The sequence below is a fragment of the Rana temporaria genome, chromosome 5 (assembly GCF_905171775.1).
Source record: "Rana temporaria chromosome 5, aRanTem1.1, whole genome shotgun sequence".
In the NCBI taxonomy this organism is placed as follows: Eukaryota; Metazoa; Chordata; class Amphibia; order Anura; family Ranidae; genus Rana; species Rana temporaria.
In genome coordinates, this window is record NC_053493.1 from 240,782,615 (window position 1) to 240,797,684 (window position 15,070).

At 44.6% G+C, this 15,070-nt stretch overlaps 1 protein-coding gene across 1 annotated transcript in view; it reads left to right on the forward strand.

Moving 5' to 3' along the window:
• The window catches only part of BPHL (biphenyl hydrolase like), a 35,818-nt gene that overhangs the window by 11,296 nt on the left and 9,452 nt on the right, over positions 1-15,070 (forward strand). The window contains exons 3-5 of the mRNA XM_040353640.1: positions 1,394-1,560; positions 6,747-6,900; positions 12,147-12,278. Coding sequence (XP_040209574.1) covers positions 1,394-1,560; positions 6,747-6,900; positions 12,147-12,278 — 453 coding nt within the window. The remainder of the gene's footprint in view (positions 1-1,393; positions 1,561-6,746; positions 6,901-12,146; positions 12,279-15,070) is intronic.

The window sequence follows — 15,070 nt, forward strand, 5'->3', positions numbered from 1 at the left end:
CCTGACCGTTCTCTTGCCTGCCGCCTGCTCAAAACCTCTTCCTGGATCGAATTACTCTTTTGCCTAAAGTTTAGTGTGCTGTCTCCACACTGTAGCTTTCCTCTTCTCGCTCACCTCTTAATGGGGCAATCCTGAGGGTCGCAACCTTGTCCCAGCGCACAGCGAAAACCATCTTCACCAGGTGCTTAGACTCCACGTCTTGTTTGAGTCTGCGATACCTGCCAGGGTGTGCCATCGCCCCGCTTAGATTTCATTGAGAACTGCAAGCCGTTAGCCTGACAACATGGCTAGGTTAATGACTTTGGGCCGGATTCAGGTAGCCCTGCGTAATGTTGTGCGGGCGTAACGTATCTCCGATACGTTACGCCGCCGTAAATTAGGGCGCAAGTTCCGTATTCAGAAAGAACTTGCGCCCTAAGTTACGGCGGCGTAACGTATGTGCTCCGGCGTAAGCCCTCCTAATTCAAATTTGGATGATGTGGGCGTGTTTTATTTAAATTTAGTGTGACCCCACGTATGTGACGTTTTTTACGAACGGCGCATGCGCCGTTCGTAAAAGAATCCCAGTGCGCATGCTCGAAATTCGGCCGCAAATCGTCAATGCTTTAGATGTGAACGGAACTTACGTACAGCCCTATTCACGAACGACTTACGCAAACGACGTAAAAATTTCAAAATTCAACGCGGGAACGATGTCCATACTTAACATTGCGTACGCCTCATAATAGCAGGAGCAACCTTACGCCGAAAAAGCCTAACGTAAACGACGTAAAAAAATAGCGCCGGGCGTACGTACGTTTGTGAATCGGCGTATCTACCTAATTAGCATATTCCTAGCGTAAATCGACGGAAGCGTCACCTAGCGGCCAGCGTAAATTTGCAGCCTAAGATACGACGATGTAAGACACTTACGCCAGTCGGATCTTAGGGAAATCTATGCGTAACTGATTCTATGAATCAGGCGCATAGATACGACGCCGCAACTCAGAGATACGACGGCGTAGCTGGTGATACGCCGTCGTATCTCCTACCTGAATCCGGCCCTATGTGTTTCTTCCATGTAGTTAATCAATGCAGGTATTGTACTGCAGCGCAGCTAATGCTGGATGAATTCAGTACTTTTCTTACTTTGCTTTCTCCTCCTGGTGATAGTATTGTTCAAAGCAGTAAAAATTCATTGTCCTGTATTGATGCAATTCCCTCTGCCAAGTCACCTTCTGTTGTACTTTAAGATGTTATACTAGCTGTATGAAGTAATACAGTTGATCATTCAAAGAATACATATCTGCCTGGACTTCGGCTATAAAAATGTAATCTGTAAATTTTGTTAGTAACATCGTAACCAACCAACCGTAATATTTTGTTTAGTGTTTTTGTACTTTTTTTTGCACAGGTAGCGGTCAGACAGACTTTCATCCTCAGCTTAAACAACTTAATAAAAGTGCTTTTACGCTAATTGCATGGGACCCTCGAGGATATGGACTCTCCATTCCACCATATCGAGACTATCCTATGGACTTTTTTGAAAGAGATGCAAAAGATGCTGTAGACTTGATGCAGGTAATATATTTATGAGTCAGACATACTTCATATAATAGAATAATATTAAATGAGAGGTTTCCATCTTCTCCTATGTTGACATTGGACACTTTGAGCATGTAAGTTTCCACTAATTCACTATATGGAAGGTTTGTGGACATCTGTATGAGCTTGTTTGTACATCTCCGAAACATAGGCATTGATATGAAGATAGCACCCTCTTTGTGGTTATAATAGCCTCCACTCTTCGCTTTCCCCAAAGTTTGGAGTGTGTTGGTGGAAATTTGTGCCCATACATAGCATTTTGGTCAGGTGCAGATGTTGGCCTAGAAGACCTTTCTCTCAGGCCCCGTACACACGTCCGAGGAATTCGACGTGCCAAACACATCGAGTTCCTCGTCGAGTTCTGTGTTGAAGCCGCCGAGGATCTCGGCGGGCCAACTTTCCTCATTGAACAACGAGGAAATAGAGAACATGTTCTCTATTTGGCCCGACGAGTTCCTCGTCGGCTTCCTCGCTGAAAAGTGTACACACGACCGAGTTTCTCGGCAGAATCCAGCTCCGACCGAGTTTCTGGCTGAATTCTGCCGAGAAACTCTGTTGTGTGTACGGGGCCTCAGTCTGAATTCTAATTCATCTCACAGGAGTTTAGTAACTTTGAGGTCAGGGCTCTGTGCTCACCAGGAAGGGGGTAAAAGTGGCCAGTAGGCAAGTGGTTAATACAGTTTTGAATTTATTAAAATTCTATACAACATATAATAACCTTGCTGCAGTCCCTTGCACAAACTAGGATAGGGAACGTATGAGCCAATATACACGCTCTACTGTTTTGCTCAAACAACCCGGAGCATACTGACAGAAAGATCGAGAAATTTGTGTACCTCCTTTGTGTAATGATCCTGTTTCCTTGTCTGTTCAGAAGGCTGGCAGTTAATCAGAAGATACAATGCTTAAAGTGACCCTGTATCAGGTTGATTATACTGTAGGGACCCAAAGGAGCATCTACCCTCCCTGCACATACTACTTCCACCATAGTCAGAGCTGCCCACTTCTTCCAATTATAGGGGGGCACATAACACTGTCACAGTGCAGCACATAGCACCTAAGAATTTGGGGGTTCCAGCAAATGAACACAGGAATGGTTGGCAGCTTTGTATCGAGTCAGGGTGGGGAAAGTAAGCACATACTACCTTGGGAGCCTACAGTAGAGTTTAAAATATTAAAGTACGGTACTTTCCAACATCCGCAAGGTCCCTAGTCGGTGTTGGCATCTTCTCCCTGCTGTGTCTTGAATGCCTAGTCCAGAAAGACGTTAACTCCTGTGCAAGCACAGGCGTTCATTTATTCCTTCACACAGGCATTGTTCTAAGAATACCCTAAGCTGCATATGCACAACAAGTTGTAGATTTTAGACCTCGTACACACGATAGGTTAACCAGAGGACAACGGTCTGATGGACAGTTTTCATCAGTCAAAACCGATCGTGTGTAGGCCCCATCAGTTATTTAACCATAGGTTAAAAAAACCCCAGCTTGCTTTAAATTTAACCGATGGATTCCTAACCGATAGGTCAAAACTGATCGTTAGTAGGTACGACCATCGGTTGAAAATCCACGCATGCTCAGAATCAAGTCGACGCATGCTTGGAAGCATTGAACTTCATTTTTTTCAGCACATGGTTGTGTTTTACGTCACCGCGTTCTGACACGATCGGTTATTTAACCTATGGTGTGTACGCGGGATAGGACCATCAGTCAGCTTCATCGGTTAACCGATGACAACGGTCCTTCAGACCGTTCTCATCGGATGGACTGATCGTGTGTACGAGGCTTTAAAGAAGAATGTGACAGGTGCATGTTTATTTTATTGCAGAAGAGGCAAAGAATATCCCTTCAGCAATAAATAGACAGTCTGCTTGTAAGTTCTCTGTGTTAGATTTTAGTTCTGCTTTAACCCATGATTGTAAGCTCTTCTGAGCAGAGCCCTCTTAATCCTCTTGCATTTTTTTGTATTATAACTGTATTGTCTCCCTTTTATATTGTAAAGCACTGCGTAAACTGTTGGTGCTATATAAATCCTGTATAATAATAATAATTATTATTTTGCCAAAATGCCCAAAGTACAGGTTTCATTTCTAACCACTTGCTTACTGTAAGGTGACCAGATTTTTAAAATGAAATCCGGGGACATTTTTTTTTTCTTTACTAGTAATGGCAACAATCAGCGACTCTCTGCCCATCGCCGCCCACCTCACAGCCTCTCAAGTCTTACTCTTCGGGCCCCGGCTACTACTGGATGGAGAGCGGAGGAAGATCACTCCGCCAGGGAAGGCAAGGAGATAGGCAGGTTGCTGGCCAGGATTTAAGCCAAGGCAGAAGAACATGCGTGCGAAGCTGAATGGGCATGCGCCCGAAACTGAAGAAATATTCCCTCCACTCCGACCAGCACATGATCATCAGAAAGGGGCACAGATAATGGGAAAAATACAACCTCCCTATGCTAGTAGGCACGGCGGAGCGGGGGGTGTAATTAATTTTTTTTTTATTTTACAGTAATTCTGCACTGACTGTCTTTGAAATTGCCCCTGCCCCCTATTAAATCCAATCTGGGGACAAAACCAGGGACAGACTTGGTCTGGAGGCAGTGTCCTCAATCAGGGGACTGTCCCCTGAAACTGGGGATGTCTGGTCACCCTAGTTTACTGGGCACTTAACCCCCCCTCCTGCCCAGACCAATTTTCAGCTTTCAGCGCTCTCACTCTTTGAATGACAATTGCGCGGTCATACAACACTGTACCCAAATGACATTTTTATAAATTGTTTTCCCACAAATAGAGCTATCTTCTGGTGATATTTAATCACCTCTGTGGTTTTTATTTTTTGTTAAAATATTTTAAAAAGACTGAATATAAAAAAAAATACAAAACCATTTTATATTTTGCTATAAAATTTTGCAAACGGGTAATTTTTCTCCTTCATTGATGTTCGCTGATGAGGCCGCACTGATGGGCACCGATAAGGCGGCACTTATAGGCGGCACTGGTGGGCACTGAGAGGTGGCACTGAAGGGCATTGATAGGTGACACTGGTGGGCACTGAGAATTGGCACTAATAGGTGGCACTGATAGCTGGCAGTGATGGGCACTGATAGGTGGCACTTTATTGCTGGTGGTCACTGGAGGCACTGGCAGGCAGTACTGGTGGGCACTAATGAGGCTGATGTGCCTCTTCCACTGGGGACCGATGTCCCTTACACAAGAGCCGGTGATCAGCTTTTTTTTCTCCTCACGCTGTCAGCATGAGGAGAAAAAGAAACGATTACCGAGCTTTGTTTACATCACGTGACCGCCCCCTTACTCGAATCTGTGATCACACGAGTCTCAGGGGGCGCGTGCAAAGGGGAGGACGTCTATTGATGGCTTCTTTTTTAATCTCCCTGTAGTTAGCTTTAAGTACAGTAGAGAAAAGGGGGGTCACTGACTTGGCTATGCTGCCTGGCAGTATTGACCAGAATTATAAACTGTTTGGAAGGTAAACAGTTCACATATAATTAGGTCCATATATATTGGGACACAGGCACAATTTACATACTTTTGACTCTGTATGCCACCAGAATAAAATTAAAAGGAAACAATCCAAATTAATTTGAAGTGCAGACATTCAGCTTTAATTCAAGGGGTTGAACATGCATATCAAGTACAAATTTTAGGAACTGACACCATTATTATACAGTCGTCCCATTTTCAGGGGCTCAAATGTACTTGGACAAATTACTATAATCATAAATAAAATGTTGATTTTTACTGGCAATGACTGCCTAAAGTATGGAACCCATGGACATTAGCACATACTGGGTTTCCTACTGTCTGATGCTTTGCCAGGCTCTAACTGCAGCTTTCTTCAGTTGTTCTTTGTTTGTGGGTTTGTTTGCTTTCTGCCTTCAGTTTTGCCTTCAGCAAGTGAAATCTATGCTCAATTGGGTTGAGATCAGGTGACTGACTCAGCCATTGCAGAATAGTCCACCTATTTTCCTTCAAAAGCTCCTGAGATTCTTTTGCAGTGTATTTTGGATCATTGTACATTTTTACTGTGAAGCGCCGTCCAATCAACTTTTCTGCATTTGGTTGAATCTGGGCAGACCGTATATCTCTAAACCCTGCAGAATTCATCCGGCTGCTTCTGTCTTCTGTCACATCATTAATAAACACCATGCACGTCCATGCCATCACACTGCCTCCACCATGTTTTACAGATAACGTTGTGTACTTGGGATCATGAACTGTTCAAAGCCCTCTCCACACTTTTTTCTACTCGCCATTCTGGTACAGATTAATCTTAGTTTCATCCGTCCAAAGAATGCTTTTTCAGAACTGGTCTGGCTTTTTTCGATAATTTTTTTGGCAAAGTCTAAACTGGCTTTTCTATTCTTAAAGCTTGTGAATGGTTTGCACCTTGTGAACCCTCTATATTTTCTCTCGTGAAGTCTTCTCTTGATTGTAGACTTTGACAATGATGCGCCCACCTCCTGGAGAGTGTCCTTCACTTGTCTGGCTGTTGGGAATGGGTTTTTCTTTACCATAGAGAGGATCCTGTGATCATCCACCATTGTTGTCTTCTGTGGACGACCAGGCCTTTTTAGGTTGCTGAGCTCACTAGTGTGTTCTTCTTTCATCAGAATGTACCAAACTTGATTTGGCCACTCTTAAAGTTGCTGCTATCTCTCTGATGGATTTGTTTCATTTTTTAAATGTTACAATAGCCTGTTTCACTTGCATAAACAGCTCCTTTAAACGCATGATGTAGGTTCACAGCAATAGATTTCAAATGCAAATACCACACTTAGAATCAACTCCAGACCTTTTACCTGCTTAATTGATAAAGAAATAACGGAAGAGTAGCCCACACCTGGCCATGAAACAGCTTTTGATTCAATTGTCCAATTACTTTTGGTCCCTTGAAAAAGGGAGGTGGCTATTCTTAAGGGCTGTAACTCCTAAACCCTTCCTCCAAAGTACATACCATAAAATTTAACCAGAGTGTGAACTTTCAGCACATATCCATTATATAACTATAGCTTGAATATGTTTTGGTAAATACCTGGCAACAACTAAAATTGTGCCCGTGTCCAAATATATATGAACCTAACTGTATATGGTGTATATACTATATTTCTGTACTGAACTTGTGAACACATATTTTTTGTTGTAGGCCCTACAATTCAAGAAATTTTCATTGCTAGGGTGGAGTGATGGAGGCATAACTGCACTGATTGCTGCAGGAACTTACCCATCTCTAATCAATAAACTTGTTATCTGGGGAGCCAATGCCTATGTGACTGAAGAAGATCTGAAAATGTATAATGGTAAAGTTAAGAAACAATATTATGGCAGTTTTTATAATGTTATATACCAACCTAATGTATTCATATAGGATTACATTCCCAGTAAGTGTTTCCCAGTGTATGGGACCCACTGGCCTGATATAATTAGGCGTAATACTGGAAGATGACTAAATATGATTGGAGCAGATCATTAGAATGTTCCCAGCACTTCACTGTTTTGTTATATAATGTTTTGTTGCAATGGTATTGTGGCTAAAACTGCCTTGAGCTCTGATACAAACTTCACATAAGACAGGTAAAAGCAAAACACTTAAATGCTTACTTACATTACATACATTTTTTTTATTCACTAAGTGATAGTTGCCTTGTCTAATTAATAGGAGGAATTCTGGAATGGCTGCACTTCTCTCTTCTGTCACTATATGGCCATGTATCTGATGGCAATAGATAAGACAAGGGCATTGCAAGGGGCAGGAATTATCTTGGGTCCCTTGGCCTGCTGGGAGAGCCTATTTATTTAGGTGGAATGAGATGATCAAGGTTCTATGCCACCTGGACGGCTGTCTGGGTGGACATGTGTCGTATTGCCCCAGACTTCTAGGCCATAAACCTAAGGCCTATCCTGGGGGCTGCTAGGCTGTCTGAGGGCCTATCCAGAAGCAAGAGAGCAGCATAGGGTTGTGACTGCGGCTTGCATTTCAACCAGAAGTAACGGTTACGCCGGCCGGGGAACCAGTCGTAGTCGGAGGTAGAAGGAAAGCTGTCACCACCTTGCTACCGGAGACCACTTTGAGTAAGCTGAAGCCAGTACCAGAGCAGACTTCTCACCAGCCGGAGACAGTGAAGAAGTGGGAAAACTTTAGCAAGTGCCAAGTCAGGTACCCAGCGGGACAGCAGAGGTGATGCTTGTGGAGTGCCAAGACAGGGAACTAACGTGTCAGCAAGGGTGAAGCTTGAGGAGTATCTGTGAGTGCCAAGCCAGGGACCCAGCGGTGGAGAGGGTGGTGACGCTTGAGGAAGATACTGAGTGCTATAATGGAAGAGCCAAGGGGATCCAGTGGCAGTGGATCAGTAAGTCTTGTGAAAGACTGGGGGCTCAGTGGAAGTGGAGTTCTACTATAGGAGATTGTAGAAGTCAAAGAGTTCATTGCAACCTGTTAGAAACTGTTGCCATAGGAGACAGCATCCCTACTCATGCAGATGTGGTGTCTGGCCAGATAACTTTCCCTGCATGGCTGTCTGCCTATAGAAGTCTCTGAGTCTGCCAATTAATATTGCATCTACTTAAAGTGGTTGTAAACCCAACCAGACAAATTGCACCTACAGGTAATCCCAAATTAAGGCTTACCTGTAGGTGCAATAAATATCTCCTTAACCTAAACGGTTAAGGAGATATTTGCAGAAAACACTGCACCGATGTCTACGGCACTGAGCGTGCCCGTTTTATCAATAGGATAATGCCGGAAACCCGCACATGTGCGAGGATCGTGCCAGTCCCGTGCGCATGCGTGGGAGTGACGTCATCGCCGCTCGGGCCAGTCACAGCGCCAGAGCGGCAATACAAGGAAGACGCTCCGAGGGGACATGGCAGAGGGGAACAAGGATCACTTCAGGGGCTTTGATGTCAGGTAAGTGCCACATAATGAGCTAGTATGCTATGCATACTAGCTCATTATGCCTTTTCCTTGCAGGGTTTTTTTTTACAGGAATTTTTTTGGGGGTTTACTTTCTCTTTAAGGGTGTTCTGGCCCCAACCTTCTTTTCCACAGTTCTGTTTAAGAGACAATAAACCTCTTTGCATTCAAGAAGTGTCTGGCGCCCATCAATCAATTTTGCAATACACCCACCATGTAACCCATGCTACACAGGAGGATGTCAGCTGTCCCTAACCCTGGAGGTCACCATTAGGCCTCAGGGGCCCCAGGACTTGGCTACACATGTAAAAGGATGTACGGCATTTGTTTGAATGGTACGAGTTCTGTCCTCACTCAGGATACCCTCGGTCTGTGTGTACATGCAGATAGATCCTGCTGTTTTACAGTAGGCAAGACTAAAGCCTCGTACACACGATCAGTCCATCCGATGAGAACGGTCCGAAGGACCGTTGTCATCGGTTAACCGATGAAGCTGACTGATGGTCCGTCGCGCCTACACACCATCGGTTATTTATCTGATCGTGTCAGATCGCGGTGACGTAAAACACAACGACGTTCTGAAAAAAAAAGAAGTTCAATGCTTCCAAGCATGCGTCGAGTTGATTCTGAGCATGCGCGGGTTTTTAACCGATGCTTTTGCATACTAACGATCGGTTTTGACCTATCGGTTAGGCGTCCATCGGTTAAATTTTAAAGCAAGTTCTCATTTTTTTGACCGAAGGTTAAATAACCTATGGGGCCCACACACGATCGGTTTGGACTGATGAAAACGGTCCTTCAGACCGTTGTCCTCTGGCGATCCTATCGTGTGTACGCGGCCTACGTGTGGAGAATTAATAAAAAAATGGGGTGGGGAGATTGGAAAGGAAAAATAATAAAAGCACACGATGGGCATGGAATTGCAGAAATTGAAATATAACACAATTATAACAAAGATGTTCAACATACAGGGCCAGATTCAGAAAGGACTTATGACGGCGTATCTCCAGATACGCCGTCGTAAGTCCAAATGTGCGCCGTCGTATCTATACGCGTATTCTTAAAACTAGATACGCCTGAAATTTGCCAAGATACGACCGACGTAAGTCTCCTACGCCGTCGTATCTTGGGTGCATATTTACACTGGCCGCAAGGGGCGCTTCCGTCGATTTACGCGTCAAATATGCAAATGACCTAGATACTCCGATTCACGAACGTACTTGTGCCCGTCGGATTTAGCTACGTCATTTACGTTAGGCGTAAAGTTACCCCTGCTATATGAGGCGCAAGTAATGCAAAGGTATGGACGTCGGAACAGCGTTGTATTTTACGTCGTTTGCGTAAGTCGTACGTGAATGGGGCTGGGCGTAAGTTACGTTCGATCGGCCATGCATTTACATGGGGTCACGCTTCATTACAATACAACACGCCCACTGCCTTGCTACTTTGAATTACGCGAGCTTACGCCGGCCCATTTACGCTATGCCGGTGTACATATGGGAGCAAGTGCTTTGTGAATACAGTACTTGCCTCTCTACGTTACGTCGGCATAGCGCATATGAGATGCGCTACGCTCGCTCAAAGATACGCCAATGTATCTGAATCCGGCCCACACTGTGTGGGAATTTGTGTCTGGTAGGGTCCATGTGTATAATAGGAAAATGCACGTGACTGGTGACACAGAAGTGAAACAGTAGCTATGCCGCTGCTGTCTTTGTAGTAGTATATCGGGTGAGGTTTCCCTTCACAGCAGAGTCTAAAAATAGGTTCTCCTTTTTCCCAGATTCACTTCTTTAACCACTTGCCTACCAGGCACTTACACCCCCTTCCTGCCCAAGCAATTTTTCAGCTTTCAGCGCTGTCACACTTTGAATGACAATTGCGCGGTTATGCTACACTGTACCCAAACACATTTTTTATCATTTTCTTCACACAAATAGAGGTTTCTTTTTGTGGTATTTAATTACTGGTGGGTTTTTAATAATAAAAAAAAAAGACCATCAATTTGGAAAAAAAATGTTTTTAACTTTGTTTCTGTATGTAAATTTTGCAACTAAGTAATTTTTTGCCGTTACTGATGTGCGATGAGGCGGCACTGATGGGCACTGATAAGCTGAACTGGTGGGCATTGATGAGGAGGCACTTATGGGCACTAATGAGGCATGACTTATGGGCACTGATTAGATGGCACTAATATGCTGCTTTTATTGGTACTGATAGGTGGCACTGATATGCGCCCCTGATGAGTACTGATAGGCGGCACTGATGGGCACTGTTAGGTGGCACTGATAGGTGCCATGAATAGGCGGTACTGATGAGAATTGGTGGGTGGCACTGATGGGCGACACTGATGGGAATTGATCGACAGCAGTGATGGGCAGCACTGATATGCGGCACTGATAGCCAGCACTGACTGGCATTGCTAATGGGCCCTGATTGGTGGCACTTGTGGGCACTGATTGCTGCCACTGGTGGGCATTGATTTTCTGACACTAAATTGCATTACTGTAATCAGGGCACTGATGATCAATGCCCTGATTACATTCCTAAATGACCCCCTGTAAGGAGATGCCGCTGATCGGCTCTCCTAGACACACACTCTGTCAGTGTGAGGCGAGGAGAGACGATTACCGGCATCTCCGTGTTTACACGTGACTGGCTGTGATTGGACATTTATTTATTTATTAATTAATGGTATGTATATAGTCCCCAATAATAAAACAAGTGACCAACAATAGTGGCATGGGCAGAGAGGTATACATGAGTGCACAATCCATATATGACAGAAATATACAATGCATATGACATGGTAGTGTGTAATTTAATAATTTTAATAGGTTATTGTCTACAATATAGCTGGTGTAAACTTTTTGTTTGTATAATGTACTGTATATACTTGAGTATAAGCCGATTTTTTTTTGTGCTGAAAAAGCCCCCCTCGGCTTATACTCGAGTCAGGTTATCCTCTCCTGCCGTGTCAATCTTGATGAGGAGGGAAGGAAAGCCATATTATGCTGTACATTGTCCCCTCGGATTCACAGCAGGGCTGCGTGTATTGGAAGTCTGCGCTGTCCCGCCTCCTCCGCGCTTGACGAGGAGGAGGCGGAGCTTTGTTACAGTGGACGGCGTAGACGCCGCAGAATTCCTATACACACAGCCCTGCTGTGAATCAGAGGGGATAATGTACAGCGTAATATGGCTTTCCTTCCCTCCTCATTAATACTGACACGGCAAATAAGGTACATGTTCACAGTGAGGCTGAAAATGGGCAGAGTGATGCTACAGATGAGCATTGTTGACCCCCTTTTTCACTTACAGTAGCTGCTGCATTCATATACACGAGTCAATACTTGTCCCAGTATTGCGAGTCCCAGTTTTTTTGGTAAAATTAGGTGTCTCGGCTTATATTCGGGTCAGTTTATACTCGAGTATATACGGTAGTAGCTCCATTGATAAATAGCACCATTTCTCTGCCATTTTTGCTGATGTGGTGTGCAATATGTATTGTAAAGATGAAGCTTTCCCCTTCACCCTAATTGCAATCGTCATTTGTAAATATAGACATGTGGTGCATGATCTGTGTGATAATCAAAACAGCAATAAACACACTAACCTGTCTTTCAACCTATTTAGCTGTAAAGGATGTCTCAAACTGGAGTCAAAAGATGAGACAGCCTATGGAAGAGTTGTATGGAAAGGAGTATTTTGCAAACACGTTTTCTGCTTGGGTTGAAGCTATCGGTCAGTTTCTTAATGTATCAAATGGTAAGTTTGTTCATTAATGACAAATATGCCAAGAAATGGCTTGTCAGATTGCCAGCTTTCATCTATGACTGTTACTGGTGTATCATAGAAGTACAAGATCTGATGTATCCCTCTCAATCCTCTTTTTTAAAGCAATATTAAACCCAAAAGCAAACATTTATATTGTAGTTAAAAATTCTTAGATGTGATGGCTGTATTAGTTTCATTTTTTAGGCTTTCTGTCCTCTATTTTCATCTGGTAATCCAGCCAGCAAATCAGTTATTTTTCACTGCACAAACTCTCTAGCAGAATATATCAGTTTACATGGATGAGACAAACCACCTAACACTAGCAGGGGTGATTGGCTTTTGTTTATTCATGTAACACTTTTATCTCAAAAGGAAAATAGCTAGCTGTATGCTGTAACCGATTATAAAATGTGAGCTGGAGTTTGGCTTCAATTTGTTAGTGGTTCTAAATCTGCTAACACATTTAACACTCCACTCCCCCGAGACTGATAATGAGGCCGTCTGCTGTGTCTCCTTTGCTCGATCCTCTAAAGATCTGTCTCACTAATATAGGCAGTGTTGCCAACCTACCAGATTGAAATTTACTGGCACGACACCCGAAATTTACTGGCGCAGCCACATTTTTACTGGCATTTTACAAAAGTTACTAAATTACATTTTTAGGTGCACATTTCAGTATTTAGGCTACAGACAAGTACGCTAGGCAAAAAGCAATGTGATTTAAGGTGGATATTAAGGGAAAAAAACATATTTTTGTTATTTTAGATATAATAAGGGCAAATTATTTAGTCACATCACCCCCTGCCTTCATCCCTCTCTGCCACCAACACCTCCTGCCTTCACCCCCCTCTGCGGTGCCACAATCTCCCCCTGCCTCCAATCTCCCTCTGCCTCCAATCACCCCCTGCCACTAACACCCCCTGCCTCCATCGTCCCCTGCGGTGCCACCAACAACCCCTGTCTCCATCCCCCACCCTCTGCGGTGCCACCATTCCCCTCTGCGGTGCCACCAACAACCCCTGCCTCCAATCACCCCCTGCCATGAACACCCCCTGCCTCCATTGCCCCTTGCCTCCATCCTCCTCTGCGGTGCCATCGCAGCCACCATCACCCCCTGCCTCCAATCACCCTCTGCCTCCAATCTCCATGCGCAGTTCCAAGCCGAACCGATCTCGGCTATTTTTACTGGCACATTCCCGCAACCACGGACATTTAGTAACGGGGGGAAAAAGTGCCCGTTTTTACGAACTGTCCATAAAAATACGGACGGTTGGCAACTCTCAATATAGGACGTTTTTTACTGACCAGATCACCACGTGAAAACTGAGGAAAAAGCCAAACAAAAGAAAACTAATGCAAACACCACATCTAATGATTGGTAAGCTGCAATATATAAAAAAAAAATGTTTTGAGTTTAATACTGCTTTAAGGCACATGCAGAGGAGAGGGTGCTGTGGGTGACTGAGCATCTGCATTGCATTTGCTTCCTGATGCACCCCATTCATAATCAGGGCCACAGTAGTGGTACAGGGTAGCTGCTCAGGCTCCTCATTCCCTACTCTGTGGCTGCAGTGCAGTTGGTCCTCCCCTAAAACTCTGCAGCACATTAGAAATTAAAATGATCAGCACTCCAGCAAGTACTAAAACAGTACTTCATTAAGCTACTCTAAAAGCATGCACAACAGCTTCGTGTTTTGGACAGACTTGGACAAAGTCCGACGTAAGCTGAGGATCCTGACCCGTGTGCCCAGTGAAGGGATGGAGATGCAATCAGTTGGGTGAGCTGGTATTGTCAACTTAACTGCACAGTAGCCGGTGCCAGGGTTGGGTTTGGGGTTTGTTGTGTGTATTGGGGTGCATGGTGCTGTGCATATTGAGTTTGGTGGTGTTGTGTGTAATGGAGTGTGGTGCTGTAAATATCGGGGTGTATATACTGTATACATTGGAGGAGTACATGGTGTATTGGTTTAAATTGTATTGCATGGTGCATGGTTGCATGGTGGGTATGAAAACAACATTTCTCTTATCGTCCATGGACGGACACAGCTCCTTAAATCTTGACAAGTGGGTTATGTTCCCTGTTTACAGGAGAGGACTAGGCAGAAACATGTTAAATAGTTAAATACATATTACATTAACAGAGTTGAACAGCCCCGCCCAGGGGGCGGTCCCTCCAGACATAACCCTCCTCACTGCAGCTTGCAGCCTCAGTTTCGTTCTGCCTAACAAAGGAGAAGGACGTATGGCTCCCTTTGGGCCCAGCGCCCTGAGGAGAAATTTTATTTTATTTTACTTTACTTTTTCTTGAAGAATCTTCTTTCAACTGTTGGCTGAGAGACAGGCTGGATATTATAGATCCTTGTAGTCTACTCAGTCCGACCAGCAAGCGTGGGCACACCTTTGCAAAGAGGCTTGGTCTGCCACGCCATACCTCATGACTCCTGAGGTGGCCGGTGAGCTTTGCTCCGAGGTCCACATATGACTGAGCTGTGGTGTTGTCTCAATCACAGTGGACCGGGCCGACAGCTACCTCCATTGCGGTTGTAGGTCTGTCAGGAATGCGTCAGCGAGTCCTCGCTCGGACGGGTAAGTACAGTCCCTCCTGCTTCGGTGGGTTGGTACAGCTGGGCATTCCTGGGGTTCGGGGGTCCCTTCCCCTTACTTCCCTGCTCCTTTCCCTTGCTGCATTGCTAACATTGCCGCTGTCAGGGGGGAGGGGGCCTTCCTGAGGGGACTGTGTTATCTGGCCTGTGTTTTTTCTTTTTTGTATTGGGCTTTCCTGT